This window comes from Odocoileus virginianus, chromosome 33 (genome assembly GCF_023699985.2).
Source record: "Odocoileus virginianus isolate 20LAN1187 ecotype Illinois chromosome 33, Ovbor_1.2, whole genome shotgun sequence".
NCBI classification, from domain to species: Eukaryota; Metazoa; Chordata; class Mammalia; order Artiodactyla; family Cervidae; genus Odocoileus; species Odocoileus virginianus.
In genome coordinates, this window is record NC_069706.1 from 24,973,940 (window position 1) to 24,993,720 (window position 19,781).

At 44.9% G+C, this 19,781-nt stretch overlaps 1 protein-coding gene across 2 annotated transcripts; it reads right to left on the reverse strand.

Moving 5' to 3' along the window:
• Positions 1 to 517: 517 nt before the first annotated feature.
• Positions 518 to 19,522, reverse strand: LOC110147820 (eukaryotic translation initiation factor 3 subunit C). 2 transcript variants are annotated; one of them, XM_070461147.1, is made up of 21 exons: positions 19,431 to 19,522; positions 19,164 to 19,294; positions 17,664 to 17,729; positions 17,368 to 17,557; positions 16,839 to 16,964; positions 16,593 to 16,647; positions 16,155 to 16,261; positions 15,631 to 15,758; positions 9,516 to 9,675; positions 9,292 to 9,395; positions 8,699 to 8,840; positions 8,408 to 8,533; positions 8,183 to 8,276; positions 7,029 to 7,219; positions 6,557 to 6,781; positions 2,648 to 3,011; positions 1,375 to 1,534; positions 1,216 to 1,281; positions 1,040 to 1,127; positions 783 to 945; positions 518 to 684 (listed from the first exon to the last, which is right to left on the reverse strand). In XM_070461147.1, exons 2-21 carry the CDS (start codon positions 19,262 to 19,264, stop codon positions 602 to 604), a joined length of 2,739 nt encoding a protein of 912 aa, XP_070317248.1. In that variant the 5' UTR covers positions 19,265 to 19,294; positions 19,431 to 19,522; the 3' UTR covers positions 518 to 601. The 2 variants fall into 2 exon arrangements, with proteins under 2 accessions (XP_070317248.1, XP_020765215.1); XM_020909556.2 differs by having other exon boundaries at positions 19,382 to 19,494.
• Between the last annotated feature and the right edge of the window lie 259 nt (positions 19,523 to 19,781).

Consider the following 19,781-nt stretch of genomic DNA (forward strand, 5'->3'; position numbering starts at 1 on the left):
GCTGCCCCTGCCGTTTATGCCTCATTGTGCTGTGCTGTGCTTAGCTGCTCAGTCGTGTCTGATTCTTTGTGACCCCATGAACTGTAGCCTGCCAGGCTCCTCTGTCCAAGGAGATTCTCCAGGCGAGAATTATGGAGTGGGTTGCCATGCCCTCCTCCAGGGGATCTTCCCAACCCAGGGATCAAACCCAGGTCCCCCGCATCGCAAGCAGATTCTTTACCGTCTGAGCCACCAAGGAAGCCCCTTTATGGCCCATAGTCACATCCTATTCAATACTTCCACCACCTTAAAAAAAAAAAATTAAACCCTGTTATAACTTATCATGTTTTTACAATTTTTTGCCAAATGTCAAAGAGCAACAAACTCCTGAAGTCAGGAATATGCCCCAAGTATACCCTGAATCTCAACCCCTATGCCTGTCATGTGACAGAAACTTAGGAACATAATTAGCAAATAAATGCATCCCACACACCTCTGGCAACATGCGGACATGCAGGAACTGCAATAACTCTAAACAGACCTTTAATGACAGACCTTTAATGCAGTGTGGTTGGACCTAAAGGGTGAATGGTCTAGGGCATTAGGGACAAAAGTCAGGTCATCAGTAGGCCGTCTGAGATTGCTGCTGGCGGTAGCCACCCCGGCGCATGTAGCCCTCATTTTTCCGGTAGCCGTCTTTCTGGTCTGCAGGAGAGAGATGGGGAGGGGAAGTGGTGACAGCCAGCAGAGGGGCAGGAAGGGGGCCAAGATCCTGAGAGCAAACAGGGGGTGGGTGCACTCACCTCGGAAGTAGCCACCATAGGTGCCCTGCTTGTGGTCAAAGACCCGCTCGTTGTTCTCCACGAGGCTGCCCAGCTTCTCGGCCAGCTGCAGGGCCAGGTTCTGCTGGGCGGTGGGCTCCGTGCGGTGCATCACCACAGTCTGGGTCGGCTGGTCCAGGGAGGCCTGACAGGAGGGAGGCAGAGCGAGGGTCAGATCAGTCTCCTCCATGCCAAACTCTCCATGATACCACGTGCCCTGGCGCCACCCCGGCCCTCACCATCAACTCCTCGTTAATGATCATCTTGCTGATGATGGAGTGTACCGTTGGCAGGTCTAGCTCAAACATGTCAGACAGCGTCTCCATGCTGGGGAGAAAGAAGGCCCAGAGCAGGGAGCGATGAGAACCCGTGACCACAACCCCGGGCTCCCGTGCCTCCCCAGGGCCCATCCTACCTGATGGAGTCGTAGACACTGCTATAGGTGAACAGGTAGGTCCGCAGCGACTCTTCCTGGATCTTCCTGTGGGGAGAAGGAAGAAAAGGGGGAGATTGTCAGAGAGACGACCAACCAGTCTTGTCTTCTCTCCCCACCAGGATCTCACTCTCGGCTCACCTAACCAGCATGGTTCTGACTTTGTCGGCCTCTGGGAAAAGGTCCCACACTTTGCCGTTCATCTTCTCATTGATGATAAAACTGTGGCAGGTCTTCCAGTCGCCCATCTTCATGGCCTTGGAGGCAGCGACCACATGTTCCCTCATGGACTCAGGGGGGCCTGAAAGGTTGGGAATGAGGCAGGAACTAGGGAGACTTGGGACAAGGGCTCCTGTACCCACAAGCACGGTTTAAGGAGGAACCCAGGCCAGGAAAGCCAACAGCCAGACTGAGACTCTCCCTGATCTCCGTTAAGTAGCCATGTGACTGTACAAGTCACTTAGTATCAGAATAAATTTATTTAGACTAAATCAGTCCATGACATGCCTCAGGGGATTGGTTGGTTCCCTGAAAATGTTGCCAAATTGCTGTGTGCACCCTTATGTAGCGTGTCCTAGGAAAGGGTCCATAGATTTCAGCAGATTCTTATAAGATTCACTGACCTAGAAAAAAGTCTAACATCTCAATTGTTCCCTACTTTTGGTTTCACTGCAGGCAATAGTAGAGAGAAGTGGGGAATGAACCAAGAAGCCCTAAGAGATGCTGGACACACAGATTTTCACTGGAAATTTTCCAATTAGAAAAAAAGCAAAGCACCACTACAGAGCCCAAACAAAATTTGCTTCAAGTGCACGTGCACTTAACATGACCACACACATAGTCGGCAGAGGGCAAGTGTGTAAGGGGATGTGGCTGTGGGCAGTGAGCCTGGCTCATTCACCAAGTCCTTCCATGCACCAGCCTCACAGGAAAGACGCAATTCAAATTCTTTCCCCAGTGAAATCGCAAAAACCTCTGTACTGAGTGACTGGATCTTTCAAAGTAATCAAAGCAGCCAATGCTAGACTTGTAATGCCCTAGGTCTAGTTAATTAGCTGAAAAACATGCATGAAAGAAGAAAATGTCAGAGAGACACGTATCAGCTGTGTTTACCCTGGGTAAAGTCACTTAACTTTTGTGCCTCGGTTTCTTAATCAGGAAAAGGGGGTCATAATAGTATCTACATCGTAGGGTTATTACTAATGAAAAAAATTAACTATTATTTATAAAACATCTAGCACCAGGCAGTACTATGTAAGTTTACACTAATTTAAAAATACTGTTGGAATCAGGTCACAGAAAGTTTAAACCATCCTGTGGGAAAGTTACTCCCTTTAGCGTCTCTTAATCCTCTGATCACAAGTAGTGAAGGAACAAATGAGCAGAGTCTGCTGCACCAGAGGCCCCCACTCACCCAGCAACGGCTGCCGCTCGCCCACCCGCAGCTGATGATGGAACTGCTTGCTGATCATGCGTCGGCGGGCATCACTCTCGTGGGCGGCCATGTAGGGGATCTCCAGGAGCATGGCCGACACCAGGTAAACACATTCCAGCAGTTCCAGATTTATGTGCAGGTGGAAGGGCACCTGCCGGCGCCGCTCCACCTTCTCCTGCTCCTGGTTGCGCTCCTGCAGGCTGCGCAGCAACAGACCCTGGCCCAGAAGCTCCTTGGCCCGGCCACTTGACTGGATGTCCAGCAGGGCATTGTGCGCATCCTTGGTCAGGCCTTGGCGGAAGGCACAGATGCCCAGCTGCACCATGGTGCGGTTGTACAGGATCTAGGAGTGAAGGGCGATGCACTCAGAGGTGATGGCCACAGGCAATCGTCACACATACAACAGACATCAAGGACTATGCTGTGGGCTAGGACAGACAGCAAAACAGACCAAGTCCTCCCCTTCCATGGAGTTTACGCTCTAGAAGGGGTGTGGAGGATAAAATAGCCATAGTAATACACAGGTGGTGATTCATGCTAAGGAAAAAAATAAAGCAGAGGAGTTAAGAAGGGAGTTTGTGCAGTGGTAGCAGAGGTGGGAACTCGCAATTTTATGTAGGATAACTAGGGAAGGCCTCATTTTGAAGGTGATGTTTAAAAATAAAGACCTAATAGAAAAAGAGCAAGTCATGCAAATATCTGGGGGAAGAATGTTTTAGAAAAAGGGAAAAGTAAGTGCAAAGGCCCTGTGGAAGAACTGTGCCAGACACATCCAAGGAACAAGGAGTTCCATATGGCTAGAGCTGGTAAAAGATGTGATCAGAAACAGGCCAAGTACAGGATCTTTTGAGCCATGTTAAGGATTTTAAGATGATAAACTGCAGGAAAGTTTTGAGCAAATAAAGTGATATAATTTGACTTTATTAACAGGATTACCCTGGCTGCCTGAGGAGATGGAAGGGCAGAAGCAGAGAGACCAGAAAGCTAACAGTGGCTCAGACCAGAGGGCAGGAGTGGAAGTCATAGTAAGTGATCAGATATGGATTTTCAACACAAATACCTGGGGAATCAGATGTGGAATATGAGAGAAAAACAAGAATCAAGGATGACTCTCAAGGTTTCTGGCCTAGGCAATTGAAAAGATGGACTTGTCAATAATTAAGATAACTTATACTAGAGGCAGTGTAAGTACAGATTTTCGCAGAGGGCAAAGACCAACAAAAATATAAACATCAATAATATCAGTCATGAACTTAAATACAAAGCACCTTAAAAAACGCTAGCAAGCAGAATCCAGCAATATATGAAAGAGGTAATACAGCAAGACCAAGTAGGATATATCTCAGGAAAGAAAGGCTGGTATAAAAACCTAAAATCATGGTTATTCTCCATATAACAGAATAATGGTGAAATAAGTATGCATTATTTCAATAGATACAGGAAAAGATTTTAACAAAATTCAACACCTATTAAGGATGAAAATTCCCAGCCAACTAGGGCCAGAAGAAAACTTCATCAATCTGAGAATGTCTATCTACAAAAATACTACAGCTAACATTATTTTAAATGGTGAGATGTTCACTGCTTCCTTGCTAAGACTGGGAACAAGCCAAGATGGCTGCTTTCACTTCTATTCAGCCCTAAGTATTAGAGATTTGAACCATTATAATATGGTAAAGGAGAAATTAAAAACAAAGAAGTCATAAAGACTGGTACAGCAGTAAAACTGTTCCCGTGTGCAGATACCATGATTCAGTGAAAAGTCTTAAGTCACCTGTAAAAGACTAGACCCAATACCGTTGCCCCTCAGAGTCCCTGGGGGATGGTTCCCAGATTCCTCCACAGACACCAACACCTGCAGATGCTCAAGTCTCTCACGTGAAATGACTGAGTATTTGTATATTTACAGTGGGTGTGACTTCAGTTGTCTGATTCTTTGCAACTCTATGGACTACAGCCCACCAGGCTCCTCTGCCCATGGGATTTTTTTCAGGCAAAAATACTGGAGTGGGTTGTCATTTCCTCCTCCAGGGGATCTGCCCGACCGAGGGACTGAACCTGTGTCTCCTGCACTGGCAAGACGGTTCTTTATTACTGAGCCACCTGGGAAATCCATATATACGGTACATCCTCCCAAATAATTTAATCATCTCTAGATTATTTATAACAACTAATACAATGTAAGTGCTTTGTAAATATTACCAGTTAAGGCAAATTCTGGTTTTTTGGAACTTTCTGGATTTCCCTCCCACAATGTCTTCAATCTGCAGTTGGTTGAATCCTTGAATATAGAGGGCTAGACTAAAAGTGAATTTAGCAAAATGGCAGGATCCAAGGCCAAATGTAAAAAAAAGTAACTATTTTTAAATACCTGTAGTTAACAATGAAAAAATGAAATTAAGAGGAGTTTCCTGGTGGTCCAGTGGTTAGGTGCTTACACTGCCATGGCCCAGATTTAATCCTTGGCTGGGGAACTAAGATTCCACAAGCCATACAGCCAAAATAAAAAGTTTAATTAAAAATTACATTTATAAAAGCATCAAAAATCATTTAATTCTCAGGAATAAATTTTTAAAGGATGTGTAATACCTCTGCAGTGAAAACCACAAGACACTGCAGACAAGTTGTGCAAATTAAATGAAGAGATAACATGTCAGACTGAAAGGTTCAAACTTGTTAAGGTGTCCATTCTCCCAAAATAGATTTACAGATTCAATATAATCTCAGCAGGCGCTTTTGCAAATCGACAAGCTGATTCTGAAACTTATGTGGAAATGCAAAGTCACAGAACATTCAAAGCATGCTTTAAAAAAAACAAAGTCAGAGGAGTCATATGGCTTAACATCAAAGACTTACTCTAAAAGAACAGCAATCAAGACAGTACAGGACTGGCATAAGGAAAGACAAAAAAATGAAGAAATGGAATAGAATAAAGAGCCCAAAAATACACTTAAAAGGTCATGTAGTTTTTCATATGGTTTTCCAAAGGCACCAAAGCAATACAATGGGGAAAGAATACAATCTGACCCTGACTTCACACCATTTGCAAAAATCATAGATCTAAATGTGAAAGCTAAAACCATAAGAACTTCCAAAAAATAAAAAAAGATCTTTATGAATTGCAAGTAAGCAAAGGTTTCTTTAGACAGAACTCCCAAAATAATAACTGTAAGAGAAAAAAACTGATATTTTGACTACATACATTTAAAACACATGGTTATAAAAGTGAACAGGAAAACCACAGACTGGAGAAAATATCTGGAAAACATTTATCTGAGAAAGGACTAATCTCCAGGATATATAAAGATTTCCTAAAACTCAATAAGGTAAACAATCCTTTGGGGTGGAGGAGTTGACGAGACATTTTATGAAAGAAATATAAAAGGCCAATAAACCTTAAAAAGTCAGTTTCAACAGTTATCAGGGAAATACAAACTGATATGAGATGCCATTAGACAACAACTACTATGGCCAAAACTGAAAAGACCAACAACACTAAATACTGACAGAGTTGTTCAGCTGCTAAGTTGTTTCCTGCTCTTTGCAACCCTATAGACTGCAGCCCTCCAGGCCCCTTTGTCCAATGGATTCTCCAGGCAAAAATACTAAAGTGGGTTGCCATTTCCTTCCTGATGGGATCTCCCCGACCCAGGGATCAAACCCCTTTCTCCTGCATTGGCATATGGACTCTTTACCACTGTGCCACCTAGGAAGCCCCATGCAGGAGAACCAGAGAATGCTGACACCTGGGAAGAACCAAGTGTCTCCCTGTATCTGCATCAGCCAGACAAGAGGCTAATCCAACTGAGCCATCCTGCCTGAACAGAGAGAGAAGACAGGGGCCCAGCCTGGTCTTCCCAGGGCCAGAGTGCCTCCTTGCCATCTTACCTGGACTGGTGGGTCTGCATGCTGAATGTTGTCCTGCAAGTGGCTCATGAGCATGAGGTCCCGGGCCTGGTACCAGCGGGAGTGCAGGGCATGATGGTAGATATGGCAGAGGATGGCGCACGTGCGGATTCGGTCTGTGCGGTCCTTGGCATAGATGTATTTGCACAGTCTCTCCATCAGCACAGCTGAGTCCTCACCCTCATTTTCAGCCTGATCTTGCTCAGACTGGAGAGATGGGGGTGGAGAGATATTGTTGGAGGAGAAGATATGGCAAAGATAATGGTTCTAAGTGGCTCTGGGTTCAGCAACCAAAGACAAGACTCCATCCTGCCTCATCCAAGTCCCTCTGGGTTTCCATCTCCGCTCCACCAGACAATCCCCAGGCAACAGGAGATCTGCCATCAAGTCCCAACAGACGTGCAGAACCAACGGACACAGCCCCTGCCCTTGGGTGTGGCAGCCGAGCACTCACCTTTGAGGAGCCCTCAGGGGGGGTAAGCTGCCGCTGATGAGCCTTGTAATCAAACTTGTAGTAGGTGTGGAGAATGCGCCTCAGGTAGATGCGGCAGATCTCCTCAGTGGTGCCCTTCTCCTCCAGGTAGCGCTGCACACGCTCAATGATGGCACACACCTGGGCCTCGTCCTTCAGGTGCTCCACGTACTCTGGCAGGGAGAGTACCCACCCTCCGCTTAGCCAGGCACCCAGGCCTTGCCAACCATACGTCCCTCATCAATCCAATGACCTCTCCCTGTGTTTTCTGTACCCATCACAAAAGTGTACCCATTGTGCGCTGAAAATACCACCCTCTCCTGGGACATGTTAAGCTCACTTTCCAAGCCTTCTGTCAGGCACTCTCTTCTGCTAACTCCTCCTGATTAACCCCTCATCCTCCGCATTCGGCTCTCCCCTCAAATGGGCCCTACCTACAGACGCTTTCTTCAAGCATTATTTCAAGCCGGCCACCACCTGGGTCATCCTCTGTTATAGGCCCTGATCTGAATTTTTACATTACCTATAACTGACTGGTTCATTTTTAAAATTTATTTATTGGGCTGTTCTGGGTCTTAGGTGCAGCATGTGGAATCTAGTTCCCCGCCCATTTAAACCCAGAACCCCTACACTGAGAGTGCGGAGTCTTAGCCACTGAACCACCAGGGAAAACCATCATTTTTTTTTTTTTGGTAGAAATGACTTTCTTTAGCACCGAAATGTAAGCCTCACAAGCATGAAAGCCGTAGGCTATCTCATTCATAGTTACACCATTTACTTGGTGGGCAGAGGTGGACACTCACATTTTACTGTGTAAATGTCCTGTATTTCTCCATCCTAGAGCCTAAGGCATCCAAGCCAAACAAGTCAAGTGAACAGAGATCATACCCCAATGGTTTTCAAAGTGGCAGATAGCATCACCACTTAGGAACATGTTAGAAATAAAAAATCTGAGGCCTCACCCAGACCTACTGAATCACAAGCTGTGGGAGTGGGGTCTGATATTTTAAAGATATCGGTGTGGTGTGAATGCTGGGGTAAGGAAGGGCTGGCTTCCCAAACACTCTTATGTATAATTCTTCACTTTAACCCCTGTACTCTTCTTTCCACTGATGCCCACGCCTGCTCAGGCTCACCTTGGGAGTGAGGATCAGTGTTCTGCATTATTTTGGTAAATTCTTCATCCATTCGTTCCACCAGAGTTAAGATGCAGCCACGAACACGCAGTGGCTGAAGAGAAGGCAAAAGAGGAAATAAATTAGTCCAGATTCCAGTCTCAGCCTTCAATCCTTCTGTCTCCAATGGGCCTTCCCAAAGCAGACAAAACACACCTCCAGTTAGCTGCCAAATCCCCTCCTTACCTGGTCTGCATTATGCAGGTTCTCACTCTCTTCCAGAATGTTCTCTCCGACAAAGATGTTAGGGTTTGCAAACAGGATGTCCATCAGCTCATTGATGCAGTCCAGACACTTCTGCCACATCTCAGGCTGCCAAAAGAAGGCAGTCAAGGTGTGCAGGTGGAATGAACAGATGCCTCCAAAGCACCTTTCCCCAGGAATCCAGGGGCCTTCCTCAGCCACTGAGCCCTGAGACATGAGGCCCCTTCCCAGGATCCACCAGCTCCACCCTGGGATGCTCAGTATTGCTCTTACCTTCATGTATGTGGCCAGGTTGGGGTTGTAGTCATAAAGAGAGGCAATGATGTTGAACTTGATCTTGACGATGACGCCCTCTCCTAGGTTGTTTTCAGAGGCAATCTGAACCAGCAGCTGCAGCAGCTCAATCTGGGCTGCACTGCAGAGGGGAGAGAATTGGGTGAGGAGGAGGAGACACATTAAAAAGCCTCATCTTGTCCTCTTCAGACAAGCAAGGCAACCTTATTCCCAACACCCACCCCCAGCCTCACCACCTGTACACTTGCTTCTCCTTCATAAATTTCAAAGAGAAATAGGAATAATGCAAACTACCATCCTCTTTAGTCATGGAACAACTAAAGAAGGTGAGCATTACTCCCATTTTACAAATGGGGAAAGCCCCCAAAGGTTAAGTGGCTAATTTAAGGTCCAAGGGAATGCAACTAGCAGACAATGAACCAGGAGTATCCAACTACTTCATTCCTTCCACTGTAGCCACACACAGATCTTCCCCAAAGAGCACTATTTCCCCACCAACCTCCACCTCCGTCATCTCAGGAGAAAATGAGATTTCACCCTGTAATCACAAAGCCCAGGCCCATGAATCTTACCGATCAGTTCCTTTCTTGCCTCGTGCCTGTAGGATCTCATTCAGTTTCTTGATGACAACAGCATGGGTGATCTCAGTTCCCTTGGCAAACATTTTTGGCTTCTCCTAGATAACACACGTTATCATGAGCAGGCTGCCTTAACTTTTCTCCCGAATCAGACCTGGACAGCACCCGTGTGCTCTCTCAGACTGGCTCCCCGCTCATTTTAGTTCTAAACTCCTCACCTTAACGAGGGGCACTCCACCTCGGACTCTCTCCCACTCTCCACCCTCATTGTCTTCCTCCTCCTCATCTGGGCGCCTAGATTTCCTGTCGTGCTTCTTCTTGGCTTTGTCCTCCCGTTTCTTCTCAGCTGCCTTCTTGTCCTCCTCTGTGGTGGGGGCCCTGCCAAGAGACCCAGGAGAAGATGAAAGATCAGCCCCCTCCACCTCTGAGGCATTTCCCTCCCACATACTTCTTTTTCTCCACCTAAACCTGGGTCCAAGTTACACTCTACAAGAATGACCTATGGTTAACTATAACCATCACCAGAGTAAGGACTACTAAGTAGCTGCATCTGTCAGGCTACTAACCAAGGTCTGTTACCATATCACACTAAAAAAATTATGCCATTAAGTTGCTTTTTTTTTTCCGCCATGCTGCATTGCTTGTGGTATCACGGTTCCCCAGCAGGCACTGAACCTGGGCCATGGCAGTCAGGGTGCTAAATCCCAACCATCTGACCACCAGAACTCCCTTTGCCTTAACTCTAAATAAAAGCTTACTGGTTTTCCTTCTGTACTACTGCAATCTTCTCTAATGATAAAAATTCATTTCATAGGTAAAATCCTTTGCAAATATGCAAAGCATGTTCATTAAGCTGAAACTGTTTGGTCTGCATCACCCAAACCCAAAGCTCTGAGATCAAAGGACCTGCGTGTGTGCCTGAGTGATGTCGCTTCAGTCGTGTCCAACTCTTTGTGACACTATGGACCACAGCCCACCAGGCTCCTCTGTCTATGGCATTCTCCGGGCAAGAATATTGGGATGGGTTGCCATGCCCTCCTCCAGGGGATCTTCCAGAGAACCCATGCCTCTTACATCTCCTGCACTGACAGGGGGATTCTTTACCACATGGGCCACTTGGGAAGCCCAGGACTTAATGCTATTCAAAAATCAAGGAAGAATTTAATCTTCCTTGGCCTAAAGTTTTACTCTAAACCCTCAAGATACTGTGATTTACACATCAAAAACATGATGAACTCTCACCCTTTGAAATTCTAACTGAAAGACCTAAAATTTGACTTGACCTCTCCCCTATGGCAGAGTATACCTTGGTATATTCAAATCTTGTTAGCAATGATCAGAAAACTAACATTTCTGCACTCAGGTATATACTCAACACATACAAGCTACTTTTCTAGGACATTACCAGATACACCTCTAACTAAATACACAGCTAAGAAACTGAGATGGTTAGATAGCAACACCAACTCAATGGACATGAATTTGAGCAAATGCTGGAAGATAATGCAGAACGGGGGAGCCTGGAGTGCTGCCATACATGGGGTCGCAAAGAGTAGAACATGACTTAGCAAATGAACAACAACAAAACTACACTGAAAAGGACCATTCCACACCCTCTTTACCACAACTCTTATCTAGAGCCCCTAGACATACACATACTAGATTTCCTCAGTTTGCACCTAAGAATTTCTACCCCAACTGCAAATTCAGAAACACAAACACGTGATTTATAATTTACCTCCAGTATGGTCCAAAATAACAAATAATTTAAAATTTTAGCCCCAAACCAACAAATTCCTTAAGTAAGAATTAACCCTAAATAGGGAATTCCCTGACAATCCAGGAGTTAGGACTCTGAGCTTATACTATAAAGTGCACAGGTTTGATCCCTGGCTGAGGAACTAAGATCCCCCAAGCCACATGTCTCAGCTAAAAATTTTTAAAAAAGAAAAAGAATTAATCCAAAACAAAACTGATTTAAAAAAAAAAAAAAAGGAAAGAAAAAAAAACTGATTTCAAATACTGGTCAGTCAAGGTTAATAAATAAAGATGTGCAGTAAATAACAACTTACTGTACCTGGATAAATATTTTGGAAAAAAAAATCAATTAAGAAAACAGCCTCTTGATTAAAAGTTCACTCAACTGATTCTTAATGACATTCTCCTAGACAGACTGAGCCTGATTAGAAAATTAAACAGACTAAAGATCCTAAACGTGTATTCTATCTGTGACGGTCCTCATATTTTCTGCCCAAACCCACTACCTAATATCCAGGTGCTTTAATGTTGCTAGACTAACCTTATTACCCTTATTACATCAAAGAGACTGAAGCTCTTGAGATTAAACCTGTTTATGTGCTTGTTTTGACCAAAAGATGAAAGCTGAGAAATTCTTTTGAGGGAAAGGGCATAGAATGGCTTAATATAGAGATGTTGAAAAAGGATGCTGGCAGATATTATAGGGGACAGCCTGTCATGTTTCTAGATAATCCATTAAGAAATGAAATCAACACTCGCTGGCTTAGATAGCTAATGAGTTTACACACACACAAATGTGCAAACAAAATTCAATATTCCCACCGCTGTCTGTGGTTCTTCCTTCTTTGTTCCTCTTTCTTATACAAATTCTCTTTTTGTTCTGGCTTGGAAATCAATCTTAAAAATTGGTCTACCTCATTATACAAGTAAAAGCAGTGTATCTGAATTATCCTTTAACACTACAAAACCAAAAGCTCTTAATGTCAATAAAGCCTTTAAGGATCCCACAGTTAACCCAAGCACTGACACTGAAACTTTAAATAAACCTAATCTTAAATTTTTTTTTTTTTTTGGGGGGGGCAGGGTCTGGGTGAGGTTAGGTATACAAAGTAAACTTTCATAGGTTTAAAAAAAAAAATCTGTCAAGAGTAATCTCTAAAGTGAAAAATTAATAAAGACAGGATTAATCTTAAAAAAAGGGGGGGGGTCTTCCCTATAGCTCAGTTGGTAAAGAATCGGCCTGCAAAGCAGGAGACCCTGGTTCGATTCCTGGGTCAGGAAGATTCGCTGGAGAAGGGAAAGGCTACTCACTCCAGTATTCTGGCCTGGAAAATTCCATGGACTGTATAGTCCTTGGGGTTGCAGAGAGTTGGACATGACTGAGCGACTTTCACTTCATAATCTTAAAAATAGTTATTCTGAAAAATAATTTGGAAAGTCAAACCTCTCGGTTTTCATTGAGGATTTTTAAATCTAAATTTCATGAAAGATACTGGTTTGTAGCTTTCTCTTCTTGTGATATTCTAAGTTTAACTTTAGAGTCCAACTTGTCTCTTCAGTCCAGCTTGACTCCTGTGTGCCTTTGTGCAGCACACAGGTGAAGTGTACATTGACACACACTGGCCCAAACAGTGGAGACGTCAATACCCAATTACTGAAAGAAAAACCCAAAAAGGAAATACAAAAGCTATGAACCAATAATAAGGGTGACAGTTCTATAGGATGTCAACAGGCATAAAAGATGAGTTTCACGGTAAAGCGAACTTAAGAGATGGTTAATAAAACAAAGTTAAGCAGATCAAATTTGCTTAACTGATGCATGGTTGTAAATTCTCTGAGAAGGGAATATGATACTGTGGTATGATGAGAAATATTTATTTGGTCTTTGTCCTCAGTTCCTGGCACAGAGCTCCTAAATCCCTTGGGATTTCCCAAGCAATAGGATCAACTTTCATTCTACTGAGGCTTTGGCAGGCTTCGAGAAAGGTTTCAGGATGGGGGCTGGTTGCCAGAAAGACCCAGGCATGATCAGAGGGTTGGAACTTACAGCCCCACCTTCTGGCCACTGGGGAACAGGAGAGGGACTGGAAATGAAGCCCATAATTAATGGTCACCCATTTAAGCAATTATGGTCACATAATGATGCCTCCATAAAAATCCCTACATGACAGTCTGGATGGAGGCGTTTCGGGCTGGCAAACCATGGAGGTGCTAGGAAGATGGTGCACTCAGAGAGGACATCAAAGTTCCACGCCCCTTCTCCCATATCCTGCCCTATGCAGTGCTTCCATTTGGCGGTTTCTGAGTTGTATCCTTTATAACAAGCAGGTAACAGTAAGTAAAGACCTTGATGCTGGGAAAGATTGAAGGCAAAGGAGAAGAGGGCAGCAGAGGATGAGACGGTTGGATAGCATCACCGACTCAACGAACATGAACTTGAGCAAACTCTGGAGAAAGTAGAGGATGGGGAAGACTGGAGAGCTGCAGTCCATGGGGCTGCAAAGAGTCAGACATGACTCAGCGACTGAGCAAACAAAAACAACAGTTAAGTAAAGAGCTTTCCTGAGTTCCTGTGGGTTGATCTAGCAAATTACTGAACCTGAGGAAGGGGTTCTAAGAACTCTCTGAATTTAGAACTGGTTGGCCAGAAGTATAGTAGTTAAACTTGGGACTTAACAACTGGCATCTAAAGTGGTGGCAGTCTTGTGGGGTCTGTGCTAACTTTGGGGAGTTAGTGCCAGAACTAGAGTACACATATTGGTGTCAGAAGTGTTGGGAATTTAAAAAATCCAAAGAGATATACCATATTCCCTGAACATGACCACAGTTGCTCCCTGGAGCACACAATGAAAAATGTTTCTCAGTAAAATGGCTATGTCTAAACCCTTGTAACGTCACAGAACTCCCTAACACCTGAAGCAACTAAACTCCAACTTTTGAAAGCAGAAAAGCAACACTTAGAGCATCAATATTCCTGCCAGTTATCACTGAGCTTGATACTTGAATCTTGTGGACTGTGCAGGGGTAGCTATCACCCTGAATTCATAGGAGGAAGGAGAAAGATCAAAGAAGGTTAAGTGACTCACCCAAGTTGACAGCAACTAAAGTAGAATGGGCTAAGACCAGAATTCAAATCAGACTCCGCTCCCATTCTGTGACAGTACTAGTAAAATTCAGGAAGGCTTGCTGCAGTCTACATGCTGTATACTAAGTTCTCAGGAAGAGGGACAAGAGAAGCAATCATCACTGAGGACTCACCAACCCCAGTCCTGGGCTGCGGGGGTATATCACTCTGCTGTATTCTTGCAAGCATCCTTAAGACAGGGTAAGGTACCACCCATTTTACAAATAAGAAAACTGAAGACTGGAAATGTCAAATAGTTTATCCAATATTACAGTTATTCAGGGGCTTCCGTGGTAGTTCAGAGGTAAAGAATCTGCCTGCCAAGCAGGAGACACAAGTTCGATCTCTGGAGAAGAAAATGGCAACCCACCCTAGTATTCTTGCCTGGAGAATCCCCATGGACAGAGAAGCCTGGCAGGCTACAGTCCATAGGATCGCAAAAGAGTTGGACATGACTTAGCAAGTAAACAACAATCAGCATCAAAGAAAGATAAAACACTCAGTCCACAGGCAGTGAGTATTGCTGCGGTTAAATATCTGGACACTGGCGGCTTCAAATTCATCTGCAGGACACATTAGCTTCATAACCTCAGCCAATTAATATATTTGACTTTGAGATCCCTCTGTTGGCCTCTACAACCTAAAAGGACTTCACAGGGGGAGAGGCAATATAAGGGCACGGGAATAAGAGGTACAAGCTACTTTGTTTTTGTGGCTCAGTCACTATGTCTGACTCTTTGACTCCAAGAACTGCAGCATGCCAGGTTCCCCTGTCCTCCATTATCTCCTGGAGTTTGCTGAAATTCCACTGAGTTGGTGATGCTATCTAACCACCTCATCCTCTGCTGCCCAGGTATAAAATAAGCTACATACTGTATAACACCAGGAAAAGAGCAAATATTTTATACTCTATTATAAAGGGATTATAACTTTTAAAAATTATGGATCACTGGACTTCCCTCGTGGTCCAGTGGTTAAGAATCCACCTGCCAGTGCAGGGGACATGGGTTCAATCCCTGGTCTGGGAAGATTCCACAAACTGCAGGGCAACTAAGCCTATGTACCACAACTATTAAACCAGCATGTGCCTAGAGCCCGTGCTCTGCAACAAGAGAAGTCATTGCAATCAGAAGCCCACAACTGCAACTAGAAAGTAGACCCTGCTCGCCAGAACTAGCAAAAGCACACGAGCAGCAACGAAGACCCAGTGCAGCCAAAAATAAATAGATTAAAAAAAAATTATGAATCACTGTATTATACACCTGTAACTTATATACTACACAGCAACTATACTTCAATAAAACATGTTTTAATGCAAAAATAAATAAAAATTAAAACTGAAATGGAAAATAAATAAATGGGACTCCAGAGAAGGAGTAACAACTTTCAAGACGACTTTAAAGGCTTCCTGTCCTTTCCCCTATAGCCTGAAGTACCAATACTTTTCTTACTTTTTAAGGAATCTTGAGGCCAGCACAGTCTGTTTCCCTTCTTCCTCTTCTGAGTCTGAATCAGAAGACGTGGAACTTGTATCCCAAGCTTCTGAATCTTCTGAATCTTCTGAGTCCTCATCTTCATCCTTAAAAGAAATGAAGATCAGAAGAAAGACAATGGGAAGACTGACTGGTGGTGTCTCTGCTCTCCCTGCCGACCTGTGTTCTAAAGATTCTCAAGAGCAGAATTCGTGGTTGAATCAGGACAGTAAGAGCTGGATTGGACCACCACGACCCAGAGAGAAGTGGTGACTTGCTCCAGGGACACACAGCTCCCTAGAGGCAGAGCTGGAACCAGAATCTAGTTCTCCTGATTCCAAGTCACTCTGTGCTCTAATCGAAGAGGAAACCTGTTCCAAGACCATACTCTGCTAACCTCCACCCCTCCCAACTCTAGGCCCCGTGAGTCTATTCTTCACCTCAGAGACACAAGCATGGTCCACAGCAAGCAAACCACCCCTTAGCGTAACCCTGGCTCGAACCTCCTTTTTGAGGAACTTTCGACTCTCCCCAGAAGGGGCTTCTGATTTCTTCTTTAGAAAAGCTGCAGCAGTGACTCCGTCGTCATCCTCATCCTCATCTGAAGAGCCTGGTGGGGAAGGGGAGAGAGGAAAAAACCAGAATGGTGAAAAGGTGACTGGCAACCAAGAAAACAAACCAACGAAACCCCAAATTTTAGATCTCCTTGTGCTTTGCACTCAATCACATTAGACTTTTGGTGACCAGGCAGGCTCCTCTGCCCATGGGATTTCCCAGGCACGAAGTCTAGAGTTGGTTGCCATTTCCTTCTCCAGTAGATCTTCCCAACCCACGGACTGAACCCCCATCTCCTGCACTGCAGGAAGATTCTTTACTGCTAAGCCACCAGGAAAGCCCTTTTGACCTCCTAACCAGTTGCAATTAAGGGTTTTCTCACTCACCTTCTGAATCCTCCTCATTCTTCTCAGCATCTTCATCTGCAGACTGCTCAGGGTTCTTGACAGAGGGAAATGAGAAAATTAAAGATGCCTGCCAGCCACTACTCCATCCGACCCTCTCCACTCCACAGAGCTGTCATCACGATCCCTTCCCCAGTCACACACTTCAAATGTACAAATGCTTTTTTTGTCTCGGTCATGGGGGTCACTGTCTTCACAGTTTAAGAAGTCTCCCTCTAGCACCCCCACCTGCTTGTAATTTGTAATATGAGACTCAAAATCTCGGTTGTATTTTCGGATCTTCTGGCGCAGAGTGCTCAAGGCCTTGGCATTATTCTTGTTCATCTTCTTCTTCCCTTCTTTATCTTCCCATAGCTGAAGGAGAAAACAGGGAAGAAAAAGAGAATGGAGATCTGAAATTAAGTAATCTTCTCTCAACTTCAGGCTTCACATTGTTGAGTCTTGCTATCTATATATATCTGTACTACTTAATAATTGCACATGTTAACTTATGTTGCTTAAAGACCCCTTATGTATGTATCGCTACAAAAAATACAAAACCACAAGTAAAAAAGTAATACAAGAATAAGTATGATTAAAACTCTTAGCCTAAAAAAGTCCCTCTCCTGGCTTCATCCCCCCTATTTCTTATGTTCTGGGAAACACTGAGTATCTGGCCAACAACTCAAGAGGAGACATGATCTCTGGATATGGGTTAAGGCAAAGTTCCAGGTTCATAGTCCCCTTCTGGATCCCCCAGCAACCATAGGAATCACACCTCATTAAGATAGTCCTCCAGGTCAGCTAGGATCCGGATATAGAACCGGGGGACACCTTCCTTGTCCACAATGCTCTTAGCCTTCCCATATGCTTTTCCCAGGAGCTCAAACTCTTCCAGGCACTTGGTGACATCCCGAATCTTCATGGCATTACGGATGGTCCGGATAAGGTTGGTCAGTTCCTCAAACCTGGTTTGAGAGCCCAATACCACATTGGACGTACCCACCATCACCAACCAGAAAACCCAACACTGCCCCAGAGACTTCCCATCACCCAGCCTCCCCACAGTTTCACCTTTTATCCTTGGCACTTCGGACAACTCTCTTAGTATCTTCTTCATCCTCACTCAGCAACAATGGCCTATTTGAAATGAATACAGACTATTAACTTCTGTTCCTAACTCCACTCTTTCCAAATGATCTCTCTTTTCCTCCTCCAACAGGGCAGGTGGAACTGAATAACTTAGGCCCATTCCTACCACACCCATCCTGTTTTACTCTTCCTCTTCATTGCCTCATCATATAGAACTCAATCTTTTTAGCTTACTTCAAGTGAGGGTGTCTGTCAAATGTTGTAACTCATACAAGGATGAGGATGACTGTCTCCATCCTCAAACATAAACAAACAAAGGTGCTTATTTACTGTGTCAAAAAAATTATGTGAAGACACAGGTCACTAAGAATTACTAAAAGTCAAGAGAAAAAGTACTTTACCACCTGGAATGAATGGAAAAGGTGGTACCCGAACTAGGTCCTGGAAAGCAATGTTTCCCACAGTGTGAGAGGACAAGGAAAGAGCCTCAATGGCTTTGACACCTCCATTTCTAGTTATTTTTCTTTAATAATTAAAAATCAGACCACAGACAGAATTCAGCTGATAACAATATCTCTTTTCTCTCCACCTTATTAACTTTTCCAATTATTTCCTATTTTATAACAAGTAATGTGATTTTCCATTTGTGACACAGATATGAAACTATATTCATATGGATATATATAGACTCTTTTTCTTCATCTTTAAAAATGACTTTTATTCTGAAACAAGACTCTGAAGTGGTAATGTATATATATACTTAAGCACAGGTATACGACAAAAATAACGAAGGTGGCATGTATGACGTTAGTTTGAGGAACAAATTTCAATGTTGCCAAGGGAGAAAATCTCTCATTTGCAGAGATGGGAGAAGAGTATTTAAATGGAGGTAAACAACAGGAGGGGGATTCTCTGGTGGTTCAGAGGTAAAGAATCCGCCCGCTAACGCAGGAGATGCAGGTTCCATCCCTGGGGTGGGAAGATCCCTGGAGAAGGAAATGGCAACCCACTCCAGTATTCTTGCTTGGAGAATTCCATGGACAAGAGGAGCCCAGTGGGCTACAGTCCATGGGGTGGCAAAGAGAGTCCCAACAGGCCTTAGCGACGAAACAACAACAGAAAAATACTAATAGATGTTTAAGGACCTCAGAATCACATCAAGGAACTCCCAAACATCAAGCAAGTATTTGGGGTTTCTTACTCATGCAACAGATTTAGCCAGTGGGAAATCTCTTCTCGTGATTCTATCCTCTGCCTAGTGGGAGGATTCCCACAATTCACAGCACCCTAAGCGTTACGATCTCCCCCCCGCAACACTGTTTCAGACCCTTAAACTCTCAACATCCTTAGAACCCGCTCTCATCGCCCCCACTTCCATTCCCCTTTCCTCTCGCGTATACGCGGCCTTCCACACCCTGCTGAACCCTGCAAGCTCCGCCCCGCCTACCCAGAGTGGTCCCCACGGCCTAGGCCCTCACTCACTGTTTGCCGTAGTTACCCCCGACAGGTTTGGTGACGAGCTCCTCCCCGGACAGGGACGACTCAGACTCGCTGTCCGAACCCGTGGTAAAAAACCGCGACATGGCGACGGCGCTGAGCGGCTGCGGCCGGACCTGTGGGAGAGACGCAAAGTCACGGGCTCCCAGAAGGGGACGAGGCCGCCATCTCCAGACCCCCACCCTTACCGTCCTCACACATACGCTAACTCTGCTCCCCTTTTCCGAAACACGAGGATCACGAAGTACGAACCAGCTGAGCTCCCAAGTCACACTGCTTAACCGAAGCAGCGGAAACGCGGCGCGAAGGCGGGACTTTGCGTCACTTCCGGGAGTCGCCGACGGACGATACTGTGTGACTACAACTCCCAGTGGCCCTTGCGCCACGCAGGCCCTGAAGCAAACACGTGTTCTAGAGATTCCCGGATCCTACAGCGCTCAATCCTGTCCGACTCTTTGCGACCCCAGGGACTGCGGCACGCCAGGCTTCCCTGTCCATTACCAACTCCCGGAGCTTGCTCAAACTCATGTCCATCGAGTCGGTGATGCCATCCAACCATCTCATCCTCTGTTGTCCCCTTCTCCTCCTGCCTTCAATCTTTCC